The sequence below is a fragment of the Lithohypha guttulata genome (genome assembly GCF_036872675.1).
Source record: "Lithohypha guttulata strain CCFEE 5908 chromosome Unknown scaffold_8, whole genome shotgun sequence".
Taxonomy (NCBI): Eukaryota; Fungi; Ascomycota; class Eurotiomycetes; order Chaetothyriales; family Trichomeriaceae; genus Lithohypha; species Lithohypha guttulata.
Genome location: NW_027042757.1, coordinates 1 through 19,583, shown reverse-complemented (window position 1 = coordinate 19,583; position 19,583 = coordinate 1). Strand labels below are relative to the sequence as shown.

The following is a 19,583-nucleotide window of genomic DNA, read 5'->3' as shown; positions in this document are numbered from 1 at the left end:
TTTGTGACTGTCAGCTAGAACATCGATGGTAGGAGAGAGAGAAACAAGAAGCACGATGTGATTTTGTAAAAAAACGAGTTGCGAGTTTGCAGACTGCGATAAGGCGCTGAAAGAGGTTGGTCTCGTTGATAAGTCGCAAAAACTTTCAGCGATCCTGGGCTAGTGTGTGCGCAAATGCGAGCAATTGCCGGGACTGTCCGAAGTGTGATTGGTGGACGAAAATGCTTGTTGTTGCAGGCGCCTGTCGACTCGCTTGTCTGTGATCGTGAGCACGATCTCAGCGATACTGTACCACCTGAATGTCCTGTTGGTTAGTAATACACGAAATCGGACGCTCGTAGAGAACGAGATCTTGGGTACTCCTGGAACCTCGCAGTGCCTCGTACAGATCGACCTCGTATAGAATGGAGTGAGCATAACATGTGCAAAAGGACGTTTGTAATGTCTATATCATCTTAGCAGGCTTGTACTTATATAAATCTGACAAAGTTATCAGCGACTGCCATGAGATCGTCTTAGGTAGCAGAGACTGGACAATAGTTCTTTTTCTTTCGTTAAGCATGTTCAGAACCAGCTCCTGTGCTGACATTCATAATGGTGCTTTCAGCTCGCCTGAGTAGTGGCTGCCTGTACTTTCGTCGAACAAACCAGGAGTATACCCGTGAAGGAACCTGCTCTTTCCGTAGTCACAACTCAGCCCTGGTAGAATGGATCGCGCCTGCTTCAGATGAATTTCTTGTTGATCATGGCTGAACTTTACAACACATTCCGAAGTCGAATTGATGGACTTTTAGCCACCATACTGCCTGTTTTGCATCCATAGAATGTTGCTCTCCTGTGCACAAACATCATGTATTATATATTTAATCCCGCGCCAGACCGAGCCAGCTTAACGTAACACAGTAGAGCGCAGTCGTTTTATAGTGATATACAGTATTTTTGAGCATTGTGGCAGTCGCATCTAGAAATCCGGTAGAAGAAAGTCGGCCCAGCTCGAGTTGAAGAAGGTTACAGCTGCCTGATCACACCAATTAGTTTCGTTCGTGTTATCTATGAGAGAGAGTGCCCCATCACGGCGACTGAGCTTAGAATTGTGGACGTACTCCAAACATAGCAACACTGATCACCACGCTGGCATTATCCTCGTTTGTCAAAGTATTGTAGATAGTCGAAATATATCCTTCTTCTTTAGGTTGTCGCCTAGCTGGCTGAACTTGAATTCTTTTTGGGGGCATATTGATGGGTGGTACAAAGGAGTTGGCGACCTCAACGAACGCGTAAGGGGAGGTTAAAGATGTTTTGTATCTGGCGCGAAACAACAACTTCAGTTGAAAAGAGTCTGATGTTTCGGAGCTGGAATATCGATGCGCAGACGAACCAGTAGTAACGTAAGGTGATGGTGAATCTTCAAAAGCAGCACTCGGTATGCACCAGGTACATCACGGCTCAATGTTTGTCATGTTTGCATGTTTGCATGTTTTTCGACATTTACTTCGAATACCAACTTCCGGATACCAACTTTCGAAAGCTGTGACAAACTGCAACTGTTTCAGCAGCTTTGGGTTACGGGAAAGAGACTTCGACTAGGAGGCAAATCCATGTCTTGATGAAAACAGTCAATGGCTTCCATCAACACTCTACCACCTCCTACCAGCTCACTCAAGCGCAAATTGAACGATCCCACCACTTCATTTACACGAACTGCAAGCAAGAAAGCTGCCAAACATAGCGAGGTCGACTCACCTAGAGGCACTCCCAATACCAGCTCACCTAACGGCTCAAAGACCGCATTTGTACAGGATGAGCCTGAGGAAGAGCAGGTGGCAGGACCAGCACTTCCGCCAGAAGACGACATTGACGAGGAAGTAGAGGACGATGAAGAAGGACGCTTTTTTGGTGGTGGTGTTTCCAAGAAAGAAAACGACGTGCTAGATTACATTGAACAAAATGAGGACGACGACGTTGAGGAGGAGATCAATTTGGTCTGGCTGAAACGTACGGCCCTCAACTTCGAGCGCAAGACTAACAAGAACGCCGAGTTGCGCGCGAAATACGAGGACGATCCTACCAAGTTCATGTCGAGTGAAGCCGATCTTGACTCGGAAATTAAGAGCCTCTCCTTACTTTCCGAGCACTCTGACCTGTACAAGGACTTTGTGAGATCTGGTTGTAGTGACAGTCTCGTTGGCTTGCTAGCTCATGACAACACCGACATTGCCATTGCAGCTACAGAGGTTATCGCAGACTTGATTGACGAGGACTCTGGTGCATCAGCAGACGACTGGTCCGTGCTTGTGAAGAGCATGCTCAAGGCGGACCTTATAGGTTTGTTAGTCAGCAATCTTAATCGTCTCGACGAAAAAACTGAGAGTGACAATGCAGGAGTCTATCATGTGCTGAGTGTCATCGAGTCTCTCTTGTCCGATACTGCAAATGCCGAGAAAATCGGAGCGAATGCAAAGTTTCTTAAGTGGCTACTACAACGCATTAAGCAATCTGATGAGTCTGCGTCCAACAAAGTGGGTCAGAATCGCCAGTATGCCGCCGAGATTCTGGTCATTCTTGCACAAACAGATGTAAAAAACATTGAACGGCTCGTCAAGCTGGATGCGGTCGACACAATTCTTGAGCTGCTGAGTGCGTGGAGAAGTCGTGACCCGGAAAAGGATTCTGATGAAGAGGAATTCGCAGGCAACCTATTCGATTGTCTCGTCACCCTTGTCAAACACGCCTCAGGTCGTGATGAATTCATCCAAAAAGAGGGCATGGAGCTTTGCCTGATCATGCTGAAAGACGGTAAGTTCTCCAAGCATGGAGCTCTAAGAGTGCTTGACCATGCAGCGGATGGGTTCAGTGGGGGACCAGTGTACGAGCGACTAGTGGACGCTGGTGGTCTCAAGCAGGTATTCACAGCACTGATGAAAAGCAAGAAGCTTGAGCGGGAATCAATAGAGCATCTCATTGGCATACTATCCTCGCTACTGCGCTTGTTACCCCCAGGTTCTGCTTCACGCATCCGACTCCTTGCTAAGTTTGTTGAGAAAGACTATGAGAAGTGCAATAGACTTCTAGAACTGCGCAAGGGATACTCGGACAGACTAGCCGCAGCCGAAGAACAAATTGAGCAGGAAAAGAAAAGTCTTTCGCCTGAAGATGTGGAGGATACTGAAAATGAATACTTGTCTCGAAGGATGGATGCTGGGCTCTTTCCGTTGCAGACACTAGACATAATCCTTGCGTGGCTGATAGCAGAAGACGATGGCGCTAGGAAGTACATATTAGCGAGCATTTCGAAGGACACAGGTGGAATGGCCAAGCTTCGAGTGAGTTTACGGGAGCAATTGGATGGCATCGATTTGGAAGGAAATGCTGACGCGGAGTCAACGAAGGATATGCTGCAAGCGCTTCTTGATTGTTTACCATGATACCCCAGAGTTATTGAAAGTGAAGTGTGTTTACTACTCGCAAAAGGTACTCGTACTAGGTAGGTTGTTCCACACTTTTCTGTCACGTGAGAAGTTAGCGCATTCCTACCGCGTTGTACTTGCGCCTGTCTTGCGAATTCACAACTTTCAAAGCGCAATTCACGTCTTCTTCGCTCAACCTTCTCGACCTTTGTCGCTGTACACCTTTTGATATTCCCTAATCGTATTGTCGCTTCAAGTCAAGCGTCCTGAAGTCTTAGCTGATATCTCAGAGCCACGCGACGACTGCCTGGTGCAGGCCAAGCGCTTGCATTGCCTTCTGCGATCTCCCTTCCTCCCCTTTCGAACTCAAGTCCACCTTCCTAGGCGATCACGATGGCGGAGTATGATGTAGATGGTGTATACGGAGACGGCGAAGTTGCTGAATATAGCGACGATCAGACATTGAGCGAGGAGGATTGCTGGGAAGTAGTCACCTCCTTCTTCCACCAAAAAAATCTTTGCGCATTACAAATCGACTCTTTCAACGACTTCCTTACTGTCAGCATCCAGGACCTTTTTAATGAGAAAGGCAGAATCACTGTGGATCAGACAGAAAACATCGCTGACGAAGACGATCCCAATCCTGTAGTCATCAAGCGACATGAAATCATATTCGGTGGTGTCACTATCTCGAGACCAAGCTACACTGAGGGTGATGGCGAAATTAGTAACATGATGCCTCACGAGGCGAGATTAAGGAGTCTTACATATGCTGCTCCTATCTTCTGTACCATGGAACGAAAGACCCATTTAGCAAAAGCGAAGCCGTGGGATGTGCAATCAATCGATGACAGCAGCATGGACGATTCAGGTCAGGTCCTGTACTGGAGAGAGAGCAGGGAAGAGGGGGCTCACGAACCCAGTCAAGATATCTTCGTTGGTAATGTCCCAATCATGGTCAAGAGCTCTGCATGCCATTTGGTCCAGCCCGATATGTTTCCTACAGAGGACGAGCTCTTTGCTTGGGGTGAATGTCCTTACGACCAAGGTGGCTACTTCATCATTAATGGATCCGAGAAGGTTTTGATTGCGCAGGAAAGAAGCGCTGGCAACATTGTCCAGGTCTTCCAGAAACCATCAACTTCAGCCTTCACTCATCTCGCTGAAATTCGAAGCGTCATCGACAAAGGAAATAGGATAATGTCGCAGTGTACTGTGAAGTTGTTCCGCAAAGGTGACGGTCCTGACGGCACCAAGATCGATGGTCCTATCAGAGTGCAACTTCCCTACGTAAAAGAGGACATTCCACTTACCATCGTCTTCCGTGCTTTGGACGTCATGTCCGATCAAGATATCCTCGAGAAGATATGCTTCGATCACAGAGATAAAGAGATGGTTGACAAGCTTATGGGCTCAATTCAGGAAGGTCAGGTCATTCAGAGTGCCGACGTCGCACGCGACTACATTGCTAAGCGAAGCAACAACAGCGGACTACGTTCCTCGGATCGTCAAAAGGTAGCCATCGATATCTTAACCAAGGAATTCTTGCCTCATATCGGCCAGACTGCGGATGCAACCACACGAAAAGCCTTCTTTCTGGGTTACATGGTCTCGCGTATGCTCAAGTGTGCTTTGAACCGAACCGAGCCAGATGACCGTGATCATCTAGGCAAGAAACGAATCGATCTTCCTGGTCCTCTTATGACGACCTTGTATCGCCAACAGCTTGACAAGGCTTGCAAGGATCTTCAGAGGTATATGGAGAAGAAGGTTCAGGATGGTCATCCTATCAGTCTCAAAGCAGGTTTCAAGCCAGCTATCCTCACAAATGGGCTCAAATATTCTCTCGCTACAGGCAATTGGGGTGATCAAAAGAGACTTGACAAAGCTAAAGCTGGTGTGTCGCAAGTCTTGAGTAGATATACCTTTGCTGCCACTCTTTCGCACATGCGAAGGACCAACGCTCCTATCGGCCGCGAAGGCAAAATCGCAAAACCACGTCAACTGCACAACACTCACTGGGGTTACGTCTGTCCAGCTGAGACTCCTGAAGGCCAAGCTTGTGGTCTAGTCAAGAATGTGGCTTTGATGTCGCTAGTCTCTTCCGGCCGAGCCAATGGTCCCGCACTTGAAGCCTGGATCTTCGACCACAGCACAGGCCCGACCGCGCTTGAAGAATGGGAACCTCGTATTTACCCCGACGTGACCAAAATATTCGTGAACGGTGTTTGGTTTGCTGTCGTTACAGGTGATCCAACGCCACTCGTGAACACAATGAAAAGACTTCGACGTAATGGAACGCTGGAGTGGGATTACAGTCTGGTATGGGACATTCGTGAGAAGGAGTTTCGCCTGAGTGGTGATGTTGGGAGACTCTGCAGACCCTTGTTCACAATCGAGACGGCCCATGAAGGGAATACTGGTAAGCTTATAGTCACCCGCAAAGACGTGGACGCAATCAAGGCCGACAATTGGTTGATCGAGAATCCTTTGGAAGCCCGGCGCGAAAACCAACCACCCTTCAACTGGTTTCACTTGGTGGCGAAGGGTGCCATAGAATACCTGGATGCCGAGGAGGAAGAGCAAGCTATGATCGTGATGACTCCTGAGAACCTAGCAGACGCTGCCGCCCGAGCAGAGGGTTATATCATCGAGCAGGATAACGATCCTTTGCGCCGGAACGAGGTTCCTCTTGCACCAAGTGCAAAGATATTCACTCACTGTGAAATTCATCCGAGCATGATTCTTGGTGTTTGTGCCAGTATCATACCTTTCCCCGATCACAACCAGTCGCCTCGTAATACCTATCAGTCAGCCATGGGCAAGCAAGCAATGGGCATTTTCCTCACCAATTTCGACCAGCGCATGGAGACCATGGCCAACATTCTCTATTATCCTCAAAAACCGCTAGCAAGAACCCAGGCTATGAACTATCTCAAATTCAGAGAACTGCCTGCCGGTCAAAACGCTATTGTCGCCATTGCTTGCTATTCAGGCTACAACCAAGAAGATTCGGTAATTATGAACCAGAGCTCGATTGATCGCGGTCTATTCAGATCCTTGTTCTACCGTGTATACCAAGAACAGGAGAAGTCTGTCGGGCAAAATGTATTCGAGAAGTTCGAGAAGCCTACAAGACAAGACACACTGCGACTTAAGCACGGCACCTATGACAAGCTCGACGAAGATGGCATTATCTCTCCAGGCGTTCGAGTAGTTGGCGAAGACATCATCATGGGTAAGACTGCACCAATGGCACCAGATGCTGAAGAGCTCGGTCAGCGACAGAAGACTCACGTCAAGCGTGATGTCTCCATACCACTTAGGTCTACAGAGTCTGGCGTGGTCGATGCTGTTATGCTCACACAGAATGCCGACCTCCAGAAATTTGTGAAGGTTCGCGTTCGAAACACCAAAGTTCCCCAGATCGGAGACAAGTTCGCCTCGCGACACGGTCAAAAAGGTACTATCGGTATTACCTATCGTCAGGAAGATATGCCATTCTCGCGCAATGGTATTACCCCTGATATCATCATTAATCCTCATGCCATTCCTTCTCGAATGACTATTGCTCATCTGATCGAATGTCTTTTGTCAAAAGTAGCTAGCTTGAAGGGCGAAGAAGGCGACGCTACGCCCTTTACCAGCGTCACTGTAACTCAGATATCGGAACTTCTACGATCCATGGGATACCACAGTCGTGGCTTCGAAGTCATGTACAACGGACACACTGGACGCAAGTTGGTTGCTCAAGTCTTCTTTGGCCCTACTTACTACCAGCGTCTGCGCCACATGGTCGACGACAAGATTCACTCCCGAGCTCGAGGACCCACTCAAATTCTTACTCGACAGCCTATGGAGGGTCGAGCACGAGACGGTGGTCTTCGTTTCGGAGAAATGGAGCGTGATTGCATGATCGCACACGGTGCCAGTTCGTTCATGAAAGAGAGACTCTTCGATGTGTCCGATCCTTTCAGAGTCCACGTCTGCGATATCTGCGGCCTGATGACTGTGATCGCAAAATTGAAGAAGAACACCTTTGAATGCAAGAATTGTAACAACAAGAACAAGATCTCGCAGGTTTATTTGCCATATGCAGCCAAGTTGCTATTCCAGGAATTATGGAGTATGAACATCGCGGCTCGATTGTATACTAAGAAGTCTTGAGTTGTGGTTAGGGGGGAACAAGACGCAGGAACTGCTTGTGTCAGTGCCTTGCCTACTTCAAGCTATCTCCATAATATTCTGAAACTTGGAACAAGGAGGAGCTGGACTTGCGGGACGGGAAAAGCTTTGTACGTTTGCATTCCTTAGACATAGAGTTCTCATTTACCAATGCTTCTTCTTGCAATTTGGCTTGAACGGCCTAAGTTGGGCGCTTGGGGGATACGGAGCGCTTAAGTTAGGAAATAGTACAACGCGGTACCTGCCTCAAACGCTGGTCTTGGCGTTTCAAACCCAGTCGAAGTTACAGTATTTCTGAAACATTCATTCTTGACCACTCGTTCCTCTTCTCGTTGCTATGTCTTCGACAGGTTCTGTTCTATTGTGGACTGTTGCCTTGTGCGCCCTAAATAGAATGCTCTTTGCTGGTGTTTATACTAGATACTCCGCATGGCTGTATTGTCAGGTGAGTGGTGACTTTTAGCCGCAGGCTTTTGAGGCTCTTTGTGCGCCATGTCGGTGTCGGTGCTTGGGTGACAGTCTGAGACTGATGGAGGTTAAAGATGGCAGTGCAGTCCGATGTGGATGGGGTCTTTGGGTATGAGGGTACGAGGTATAAGACAGGTCGAGAGTCGATGTGAGTACAGGCTCGACTATCAAACTACGACGATATCATTGCTATTCAATATTTCCTTGCGTCTATATTTCAGTTTTGGGTTATTGTCTCAGCTAGCTGTCTTGTTGTTGTCCTTCCTCTCTCTCTACCATACAGGCGTTCAGCGATACCAGCATAAATTCGCAGCTCTTGACGAGCATTATACGACAGCAAGCAGAGTCTTCGTCAATCCCTCGACACAAAGCACATTTCATTTGGCCTATTCATTCTTTCGAAGCTCAAGCAGAATTCCCTAAGATACCATTAGACATCACTACCGCTCGTTCATCATGTTGGGAAACCAGGGCGCTCTCGGTGCTACACTCGTGCTCTCTCGATATGCTCAGGCGGCGTCGATGATTGCGGTCATTGGAATGGCTTCCAACTTCATCGCTGAGATGATTTCAGCAAATATCAATCCACCTGAGGTATTGCTTGGTACTCTCAGCATTGTAAGTACATCACCTTATTTCTTGTGGTCGAATGCTAACACCAAGGCTCCAGGTCTGCATTGCCGTACTTTACTGCGCCATCACAGTCATTCTTTTCCTCGACAACCTGCTTCCTTACCTCATCAACGCAATTATCGACGCACTCTTTCTCATCGCGCTTATCGTGGTTGCTGCTGTGGTCGGCAAGCCACTTTCATTTCTCAATTGCAATGTCATTGGCGACCTCAACAGCAGCGCCTCAAGTGCTTACTCATTCGCTTCCGCTCTCAGCAACAGCTTAGTTAACGAGGGTGGAAAGATCAACTATTCAAATTGGATTGGAACGAGTAAATCGACTTGCTTGCAGATGAAGAGTATTTGGGGGATGAGCATTGCTCTCTGGTAAGTTGCATCATGTCGAGTCTTGAACGCTGTGACTAACGCTCTGCCAGTATCTTGTTTTTCTTGTCCAGCGTTAGTAGCGTGTGCTTGTGGAAACGAGCCAAGTCTGGAGCGGCGCCTGCCAAAGGCGAGGCTTAAAATCGTTCAGTGTGTTTGAAAGGTCGGGAGTATGGATAGCATCAGGTATGCTCAAACAAGATCGACATAGATAATGATAATGCTGGCGAGCAAGGAACGATCTGGAAAAAGTGAAGGCGTTGGGTTTGGGTTGTACCTTCCGGTTGAGCTCGGAAATTAATTGCTTAGAGCAACTGCTGATGATAGATCGAAGCCCACTTCCTGAAAGAGCAAATAGACGAACACAGTTTTCGAATCATTGCAACTCATACTTCATTTTGATTGTTGCATTGATCTAGACACTTGTCAACATCTGTATGGCTCGTTCGGATCTCAGTCTAAGCCGCCTCCTTTGGCGTCCCAAGCCATTTACCGGGTTGGTAGGGAGTTGGAACAATGCAGTCCTCGACCCAACAAAGTGGTTGTGGGGTTAACGATCGGCAGGTCACTGCAGGCGTCATCCCAGAGCACCGGACACTGGGAGTTACGCCATACTGCTTTAGCTCAAGCTTGTCGAGACTTCTCGAGGCCGGATCGGTACGCTCATGAGGAGCATGCTTTGCTGGCATCTGATCGACACCAAGAAGTTATTGGCACTGCGACGGCGATCGCGCACTCCAGTTGCCTGTCTTCTCCGTGCTGATCAACACTGCACTGAACATCGACGCTCTCATTCACACTATTTTCAAGCTCAACGGGGATACTGGATGAAGGAAGAATACCTATCCACTATGCGTCACGCCATGTGGGGCAGCTCACCATCCACGTTCCCACGTTCCAAGAGTTAATGCTGGAAGACTTCTATCATATGCCTTACTGGTCAGCTTGTTCCGAAAGAAACGTTGGCCGCCGAGCATAACGTGCATGGTATCCAGCATTGAGGTTCTGTCAGGTAAAGTGTCCCACCATTTCGGCTCAGATTCTCGTTTGCCAGGTCAGATTTCTTGTGTAATACTGAGTCGTGGACCCCTTTCGTTGGTTCACAGGCAGGGTTTCGATACTCGAGTAGTGCTACGTGGGCTCAAACTCGAGCTAAGGTATCATCAAACAGCCAGACAGCAAACATTCTTGCTCGTCATACACTTAGTCTTGACTGCCTCATCCGCTCCCGCGACTGGCTACGATTGAACACGTCTGTCGAGTTTTATTTCGACGATTTGTGCTAAGCGAGTAATGTCACAGTCGGGGCTAGCTGAGGTCTACCAACTACGGTACTCGCATACTACATCAATGACTTGACAAGCTTTTCACTCGGATACCTTATGTGTTATCAGAGGCACTACGAGCTCGTGCCTTCTGAGTTTGCTTTCATACTCTATTTTACGGATCGGCACCGGACATGCCGATATCATTCTGGATGGTTGCCTCTTGCTCGAAATAAGTCCTCCTTTTCCACATATCCGTCTGCGATGGATCAGGTAAACCTCGTTTCGCCATTTGTTTCTCAAAGCGATTTTTTCTAACGTCTATCCCACCTCTGATACTGCTCAAGTACTGTTGTCACTATCTCCTTCATTTATCATATTGCTGCATAATAGCAGGCATCTGGAGATTTAATGCAATGCTTCCATAACAGAATTGCTTATAGCTCTCATCGAGTCTCAAATCTTTCCCTGCCGTCCAACGAGTCACATGACAGAGAATGGAACAACAGTCCAGGGACAGTTTAGATGAGGATGTCGACTATCGATCAGCTTGGTCATTAGCCTCCACTCATGCTGACCTTGTTTACGAGTATGGTCGTCGATTTCCCAATTATCGTTATGGCTCCCAACCCTTTGCGAGAGGTGACGAACTGGCCTCTCGAAACGAAAGAGTCCTGCACCTGTTGATGCTCCATCTATACGACAACAAACTCTATACAGCACCAATAGAAGACCTACGGAACGTGCTCGATGTGAGATGTGGTATGCACGGTCTGTGGGCCCGTAATATGGCAGATCTCTTCCCTGAGGCACAAGTCACTGGCTTCGATCAGTTCATCCCTGATACCGAGGGGCGCGAAAACTTATCATTCATCTTACAGTCCTACAACGATAGCTGGATCCTGGACGAGATCACAGAAGTTCATGGAAAGCTCGATTTTGTTTACGCTAGAGGTTTAATGGCTGGGAGCCAGAACTATCCCGAGTTCTACAAGCAATGCTTCGAGTGAGTATCTATCTTGCCGCCAGATTGGAAATATGGTCTTATTACTGGCTTGTCTACATCTTTTCACAGGTATGCTGACTTGAGTTTTAGGCACCTCAAGCCAGGCGGTTACCTCGAAGAGACAGAGGTAGTACCATACTGTAGCTGCGACGATGGCATTTATCGTGAAGACAGCGCTGTCAGAGCCGTCTGTAATCTTCGGCCTGCTCTCGAGCGGGCCATGGGAAGAGACTATAATCTCGCTACGAACATGAAAAGGCTAATCGAAGAGGCTGGATTTGTGGAGGTCCAGGAACGCATTGACAAAGTTCCCTGGTCGCCTTGGCCGAACCCGGCAACTGATTTAAAAGGTCATGAAAGTGGTCGTATATTTCAAAGATATTATGAGTCTGGGATACAAGGGTGGATCCTTCAACCATGTATCAGGCATATGAACGTGAGTAGGTAGGCGACTATGCTGGAAGGATACTGACAAGCTCGTATAGATGACGGCAGACCAAGTCAATGATATGTGTGAGAAAGCGATAAACGAGCTGGCACAACTCGATGAGCACTGGTATTCTCCTTGGTATGTCATTATAAAATTGCAAGGGTGGAACAAGGCAGCTGACGTTGTTCACTATAGCATAACCATCACAGCGCGGAAGCCATTTTCGAACACGAACCAAACCTGAAAAAATATCGATGACCACCATCTTGAACCTTCTGGAATACCCACATCCACAGACTTGATCTAAGAAGTGTTGTATCCCCACGAGGCGGTCCTCCAACCCGGCCCAGGAAGACGTGGACAGTAGCCTATCAAATACCGAGCGAAAAAGGCATACCCAAAGCAAAGATCCTCCTAGGAACTGGCTGTGATTCTCGTGGTGAACCATTGACACAAAGCGGACGACCATCTCACGGCTTGGTCCATTCACACAACCTATGACCTTAGCCCGCCCGGAAGCTATACATTATGCGATATCAAATCATTAACCACAGTGGAGCATTAAGCCTTGCGCGCCTGGCTTGGTCAAGTGTAGTTTCGAAGAAATGAATAAAATTGCTATTTCACCATCCCATCATCGTCCAACACGTCGGGAGCAACGCCTTTTTTCACGGTCTATTACACAGCATGTGGTCACTAGCTGTTAGCCTGTTGTCAATCTCTACTATCAGCATCGAAGACTGCGAACAGCACAGCGAAAAAAGAGCTGGTATCAAAAATATCTGTTCTACAGGGCTCGAATTTCATTGCACATTAGCACTTCGTAGCATTGTTCTCAATAATCCTTGCGGACAGGCGGCAGTACGTCGGAGGTCAAACTCACTGCCAGTGAAAGACGAGAATAACCTCAAACCCTTCACCCTACGTATTCTCTCGCACTCGACCTCTCAATACTCATATAGCCCACCCACCGCCCTGATCAAACCCAAAATTCATGGCCAAAAACTCATCCCCAAATCCATAAGCCATAAGTTCATCACTCGTAAAGTCCAGTAAAGACATTTGATCAGGCGGCATCCCATACGCAGCAGCCATCATCGGATCGATGGCCATGGGTACACCTCCCGCGTTGGGATCGCCAGACATTTGCTGGGACATGTTTGTCGGAAGTTGAGGTGGCTGTTGGTTCTGCTGCATACCTTGTTGTTGTTGTTGTTGTTGTGGCGAGGAGAGCCAGGGACTTTGCTGGGTGGGTGGACCGGGCATTGGTCGGGGGTTCATGGCTGCATCGGAGAGCATCTGGAGGCCGTTGCGGGAAGGGCCTTGAGGCTGAGATTGAGACTGGGAATGACTGGGATGTATTGGGGCCTGAGCGTGTGCTTGAGCTTGGTGTGGCCAGATTTGTGCCTGTGACTGATTCTTCTGCTGTGGCTCGTTTGGACGAGGGAGAGGTGGGTGGTACACGGGTGTTCTCGAAGCAGCCACGGCCTTCGGTGGCATTCGTGGTTGGGAGTGCTCTCTGCTACCGCGACCGCTTGGAGCTTCTGTACGCTTTAGGTGCCAGTTTCGCAACATTTGAAAGATTATGCTGAATTTGTATGCGACGCGGGACATGCCGCCTTCTGCCACTTTCATAAGGGTGGAGATGAGGCCGTCGAGGTAGTAATCGACTTTGAGCTCGGCAGGTTGGAAAATCGCGCCCATCTTGGATTCTTTGGCGGCGCAGGCAGTGTAGAGCTTGATCAGGGCAACGGCTGCGTAAGAGTTCCGCACGAAGAAATGTGTCGGCAAAGAGCGGAGGAAATCAATGTCCATTGAGAGGAAAGCATCAAAAGCTTCGTGGGCAGAGTGCAGGCATTTTGTGAGGGAGTCGATGTGTATTGGTGTGACAGAGTCGGGATCAGGTGGTCCTTCTATGGGTGTAGAGTGGTAAGGAGGTCGGAAGTCGTCAATGTTGTGCTCATTATGCATTGCAATCTCGTGCATATACAAGTTGATGATTGCTTTTGTGTGTCTCATGATTGGGCTAGTCATGAAGTCTTCACCCTCTTTGTGCCATTTCTCCAATTCTTGTTCGAGGCCGCGAAGGTGAAATTGTACGTTCAAGTCCGTGACACGAATTTCTTTTGCTGGGTCGTCCATAGCAAATTCAGTCCCGATCATTTCAGCGATGTGCTGGGCTTTCACGATATGACACAGCCACTTGTCGGATGGTAGAGCATCGGGAGCAGTTCTGAGGATCTCGAGACACTCGTCGGCGTAAGGTGACCATCGGACTAGGAGAGGTCGTCGTAGCGACATGGCAGAGCTTAACTAGGTCAGTTATGTGGTTTGACAGGGGCTAGAGAGGACTCACTTAGAACACATATAGTAGCAACCGAGCCAGCATCGTCTTGTCTCAGCTGCATTTGGGTCAGGCAATACTTTACTCCTTTCCATAAATCCTTTGAAGATGATGGGAGCACTCTTTCTTGTTCTTTTACCCATACCGATATCCAAAGCCATGACCGCAGCAATATGAATGAGCTGGTTGAAGTTCAACTCCTCGTATCGTTCAGGCGGCTGGTAGAAGACAGTCATGATTTGAATAGCCTGCACCAGTTCCATGGACTTCTCACCCGTATAGACAATGCGTTCAGCCAGTATTCTGGTGGCATCGCTAATGAGCTTTGACTGTAAGTCGGGCCTGATAGTACCACTTGCGACGGCGACAATGGCGTGAAATAGGGTGGGCTTTATCTTACGGATGTCCTCAGCTTTGGTGTCGGAGGGAAATATCACCACTGGTAGCCTGTAGGACATGTCCTTGTGGTAGCGATCGAAGCATCTGTAAGCAGTTTTGGTGTCGATGAGGCCTCGATCAACCAAGTCTCGCGAAGGCGGCTCAGAACCGGCTCGTGATTGTCTGGCGTCACCTACAGCTAGATGTGCAGGTCCAATCGAAGGCTCTCTTTTCATAGCTTGTTGTGGTCTGTGAAGCTCATCGCCGAAGGGTCCGAAGGTGTCTATTGACTTTCTCTTTATTCCAGCAACTTGGATTGGATTGGAAGGGGATGGCGGGATGGGAGGAACGGGGCCGTTCCATTGATTGTTGTAGATCGGAGGTTGGTGCTGGTATTGTTGCTGTGCAATGGCGGGATCTAGAGCAATATCCTCAGCACCTCCCCGTGCAGCTAGAGTGGCGGTTAAAGCATCAATCTTCTTCTCAAGCTCAGCGACGCGACTATCAGTCTTTTTCTGCCTCTTACGGCTTGGCAGAGTGATGATGCATTGCCTGTGAGCTTTGGCGCATCTCTTGCAACTTCCATTTGGGCTATTGTCGTCGATCTCGCATTTGACCTTGAGTTGGCGACATGCCTCACAGGCACGAGGACGTTTCAGGTCGTCCGGATTTTGACCGGCTGAGGGATGTGCTCCTGGACTGTGATCATCGGGACTGTCATGAGTGGGTTGATTGCCATAATAGTTTGGTGTGTGAATGCTTTGATAAGAGTTGTTCGGTGATGGTTGTACTGGGGAGTAGACCTGCTGGACGGCGTCGGGATAATGCTGGGACGTAGTTCGTGCTGGCGACGACAAAGGATTGGACCTCAGAGAGGGATCGAGATGGATTTGGGAGTTCATTGATGGTTGTAGGATTGTCTGATTGACTGCAGCGGAGGTCGGTATCGAGGAGTCCGTCGTGGCCGATGCCGCCGAGTTCAATGTCGTAGCTTTCGTGTCGCTGGTCTGTGTATGCTTCCTAGAGCATGTTCATCACCCTGCAACCAATGTCGATTGGTCGCCGTCATGCATCAACGATGATGGTTTTACCAGGAACGCACCTGCTCTACAACGCGACAGAGGCGCAAGTAATTGTCCCGCCAAGCAAATTCTTACCGTCATAAGGCAGCGGCCATGTCTGCCTCTATTTTAAGCACTATTTCCGCTCATCAATCATGCTCCGATCACACCATCTACCCTACAGAACAGCGAGCTTGATTACACACCACGTTTCACATCGTCGCATACAATCACGTATACTCGTTGCAGTCACGTTAAGGTTGCGTGACTCTGATGGACAAGAGCGGCCACTGTCGGGTTCTACTATGCCAGCAATCTTGAGTGCTCGTCTGAGTAGAACGCATCGAGTATGGCTGGAATATCATCGAGGCACTAGCATCTCATACAACAACATTCAGAAGATAGAAACTTTGTGGCACAGTAGACCCTGTTCGAAAAGGAGTATCTCTTGAGTGGCGTGATGTTGCGACAGTTGAAAACATAGTGGTATCGCGAGGATATTTGTTCCCGTCTGCCATACGGATTCTTGCAGTTCCATAGCTGTTGTTGTCTTCTCTCTCCCATGCTCTCTTTCGCTCTGTATGTGCTGGCCTATAGTTTGCAGGCTGCCAGTGCACTCATCAGACTTTTGAGGTACAAGGAACCGTAGGTCGACATGAAACTTCACTCGATAATAGGCACAAGCACAGAAAGCTTACCGAACTATGATCGAGGGCTGAAACAGGTATCAATAGACTGTTGTTTTCCCTACTACGATGACAACTTATCTCGCTCTTGTTGATAAGATACGAGCAAATATGTATGATGTAGAGCAAGAAGGTCACGACAGGCGTGTCGCTTTCGAAAGCACATGTAAAGACCTTCGTGTGCGTATGACCTTGGAACCCAAGTAATTTGTGAGCCATCCCATCAGATTAGTAGAGCATAATCAAGCGACTGAGAAAAGATTACCCAGCTGACATCGTTGCAATAGCTGGCCAGGTCTTTGATCTTTTGCCCAGTGATTCGTTGACCTGGTCAGAGGAATATGCGCAAGAAAGAAGTCACCGACCCAAGAACCATCGGATCATCTCTCTGGTGGGGTCAGGGCGATTTCTCTCTTAAACTTTGTGTCAGCTCTGCCAGACAGAGGGTTGTGGTGGGGGTTGCAGGAAGAATGGTAGGGATTGTGGCAAAGTTGTCCCAACTAAACCAGCACACCAGAACCAACGGATCGGCGGCTAATGCTGCACGCTCAACATGGGCTGGCGAGGTGTATGTCAATCTCTTGTGAACAGGCGTGGAGGAATGATGACTTGCATTACATGAACGAGAAGGTCAGTAGTGATTACGGTGCACACGACACCTATTCCGCACCTTACCTCCACGAACTCGAGCCAGGGTTCTCAAGGTGTCGTTCACAAGCGATCGACCATGTGACCATCAGTGCACAAGCGGGGTTGAATAGATCAATCTCACAAATGGTCGTAAGGGCCACCGTGCTTTGACTCTTTCATTGGCCGCTCAACACACAAGTTGGAGTGAAAGATCGACTTACAATATAGTGAGTTTGCAACTTGGCGATGTTTTAGTGTAAGTTCTGTTACCACTGAGAAGGAGCACACACAATCGCCTGGGGTGTTGGTCTGTACAAGTTCTGCCCATGGTGTCTAGAGCGATCAGTCGCATGAGTGGCGCGCTCACGTAGACGAGTAGCAAGTGCCTTACCAAACTAGGGGCACGACCTGCGAGCATTAATACTCAGCGACGCAGAACAACGGCACCATAACGAAGCAGACTTGACGACGAGGTTGGAAACGAGGTCCATCATGAAGTCGAGGTAAACTCATTACCCCTGTCAATGATGTGCGATCTCGTCGCTACGGCCCGCTGCCTCGTGCAGAGTTTCTGATATGTCAATCTCCCTCACCGACTTTCTTGCGCAATTCGAAGTGCATGAACCGTGGGGACAAATGACTTGCATATTGGTAGCGCTTCGATTGGGCATGCAGATCGTAATTGTAGACGCGGCAGAATCCGCTCAGTTTGCAATTGTAACTTTACCCGTAGTAGATTAATTGCACAGGACATGAATCGCGCAGTGATTGTGATACTGAGGGGATAGAGGGATAGACAAGCAAGAGCGTCGCAGAAATTCCGAATTATCGCGGAAAGCGCTTCCCAGCAGGCTTGGCATCTTTCGTCATCAACCCTCATCGCTGCTGCTTCCTACTACTCATTGACACCATATCAACATGTATATTGCAAAGACTCATGCAATCGATACTTCTGCAGACGCTGAGATTCTGGGACACCGCATTGATGCCCAAGCACATCCTATCCGCCCCAAGCGCGTAGTGCTTCGGGCGGATGCACCCCATGCTTCCGTATGCAGATGCTAATCCGCTCCTGAAATTAGGTATCGTTGTTCATAAGCAATGTTGTTTCGTCGTCGCAGGAGCGTCCTCTGTCTCTTGCTTGCAGCCAACGACGAAGTTCTAACTCCGCAGAGTACTCTTCCTTGCTACAGAGGATGCTCGCCCACGTCCAAGTATGCCGGCTGAGCAAAGACAATCGAGCCGATATAGCTTGGTTCTTACGGTCTCAAAGAAGTTGGGTTGCCACGACACACCGCCTTCATACCTGACATGGCTCAGAATGCGCCGCCTCGACCGCGAATTTGAAAGAGAAAGAACGACTGGGTTGTGGGTCATTGAGCCACTACATACGATCGGCATTGAAAGAGTATACACTTGGTACCTGCCTTGATCAACGACACTATCATGAAACGTCTCCTCGATGAAACGCTACGATGAAATGTTCTTGCGCAACCGAGTTCCTAGCACAACGGCCACGATATTCATGACTCGGCGCATGCCCGGTCGTATTGGTGTTCGCTAACACCACAGCAGATTTTGTCCTAGCTGTGTTGCAAACAGAAAACGAGGTGAAAGCAGGCGCAACACCACACATTCTCCTTAGGAAATGCAGCTCGAATACAATCTGCAATTTCGGGAACCCCGCAGCAGACACGATGCTTGCTGTTTCATGCAGAACATCTCACAAGCCTAAGAGGCTCAAACCTTACCACGTGCATCGGCGAGAATCGCTTCTTCTCTGCATCAACTTCTGTTTCCTGCGCATCGTGACAATCGCATACCTCAAGTACAAGTACATTGCTTAACTCTTCGGCTGATTGGGAAATGTTTTCAATCCTTTGATGTTCTTACTTAGACTCCTGCGAAAAGCGATTCAGGCACTAAGCAACCTACAAGGCGGTCGTTGTCAACATCAACAAGAGGTCAGTCGGGCTCCGGCGACTTAGAGATAAGGACACGATGTAATGCTAGCACATGAGTGATGTAGGACCATGCACGTCTCAGAATTTTGCTTTTTAGTGCTGCATTCAACATCAAGTACAGCAACCCACATTTACACATGTTGAAAAGAGTAATAGCCCGTGTGGGGAGAACTGGTGATCGAGGTTGCAAGCCTGACCAGGATCATCTCGCCGCCCCAAGCGCCACCAATAATCTGCTATTTCTGAACCCCTCTCGAACACCAAGAAAAAGCCATCGGTGGTTGTCCACTTGCAGTCAAGCAACAACCCCGACTAATGCCCACGATGCAGAGGCACGACCATGCCCATATCTACAATCGAGATCATGATGATGATCACACCACGAAAGCGTACTTTATTACCGGTGCACTCTGCTCACCACTAGTGTCTGGCTTCACAATATAATTTTCGGGGTGTTGTGAAAACACAGGCGTCCAGCAAAAAAGTTTGGGTCTCGTGCCTTCTGGACAACGTGATGCATCGCCGATGGACCGAATGTCGCGGTCGATTCATCGGCCAACGATGCTCCTTTCTGCCTAGGCCTCCACGTAACGTGATGCTTACCAGTACAGACTTCGGAACATGCGTGTTGAACCTCGTTTGATTGTTGGCCTTTTGAACCTTGAACACAAGGTACAACTGCAATGTAAGCTCAGAAAATGGTAACCGCGCACAAGGGTAACCGCGCACCCTCCATTTTCTTACCACTCATTCCAACTCACCC

At 48.6% G+C, this 19,583-nt stretch overlaps 4 protein-coding genes across 4 annotated transcripts; 3 read left to right on the top strand and 1 right to left on the bottom strand.

Annotated features, from left to right (window-relative positions):
* Positions 1 to 1,619: 1,619 nt before the first annotated feature.
* Positions 1,620 to 7,574, top strand: RPB2 (DNA-dependent RNA polymerase II; the record flags this gene model as incomplete). The annotated part of the gene is made up of 2 exons (XM_064902450.1): positions 1,620 to 3,323; positions 3,792 to 7,574. The coding sequence occupies 2 exons, from the start codon at positions 1,620 to 1,622 to the stop codon at positions 7,572 to 7,574; spliced, it is 5,487 nt and encodes a 1,828-aa protein (XP_064750926.1).
* Positions 7,575 to 8,516: 942 nt separating this feature from the next.
* On the top strand, positions 8,517 to 9,197 carry LTR64_008134 (uncharacterized protein; the record flags this gene model as incomplete). The annotated part of the gene is made up of 3 exons (XM_064902449.1): positions 8,517 to 8,678; positions 8,731 to 9,059; positions 9,131 to 9,197. 3 exons carry the CDS (start codon positions 8,517 to 8,519, stop codon positions 9,195 to 9,197), a joined length of 558 nt encoding a protein of 185 aa, XP_064750925.1.
* A 1,621-nt stretch (positions 9,198 to 10,818) lies between these two features.
* LTR64_008133 (uncharacterized protein) lies at positions 10,819 to 12,001 on the top strand (the record flags this gene model as incomplete). The annotated part of the gene is made up of 4 exons (XM_064902448.1): positions 10,819 to 11,327; positions 11,418 to 11,763; positions 11,813 to 11,895; positions 11,953 to 12,001. 4 exons carry the CDS (start codon positions 10,819 to 10,821, stop codon positions 11,999 to 12,001), a joined length of 987 nt encoding a protein of 328 aa, XP_064750924.1.
* A 710-nt stretch (positions 12,002 to 12,711) lies between these two features.
* On the bottom strand, positions 12,712 to 15,381 carry LTR64_008132 (uncharacterized protein; the record flags this gene model as incomplete). The annotated part of the gene is made up of 2 exons (XM_064902447.1): positions 12,712 to 14,065; positions 14,114 to 15,381. 2 exons carry the CDS (start codon positions 15,379 to 15,381, stop codon positions 12,712 to 12,714), a joined length of 2,622 nt encoding a protein of 873 aa, XP_064750923.1.
* Positions 15,382 to 19,583: the final 4,202 nt, after the last annotated feature.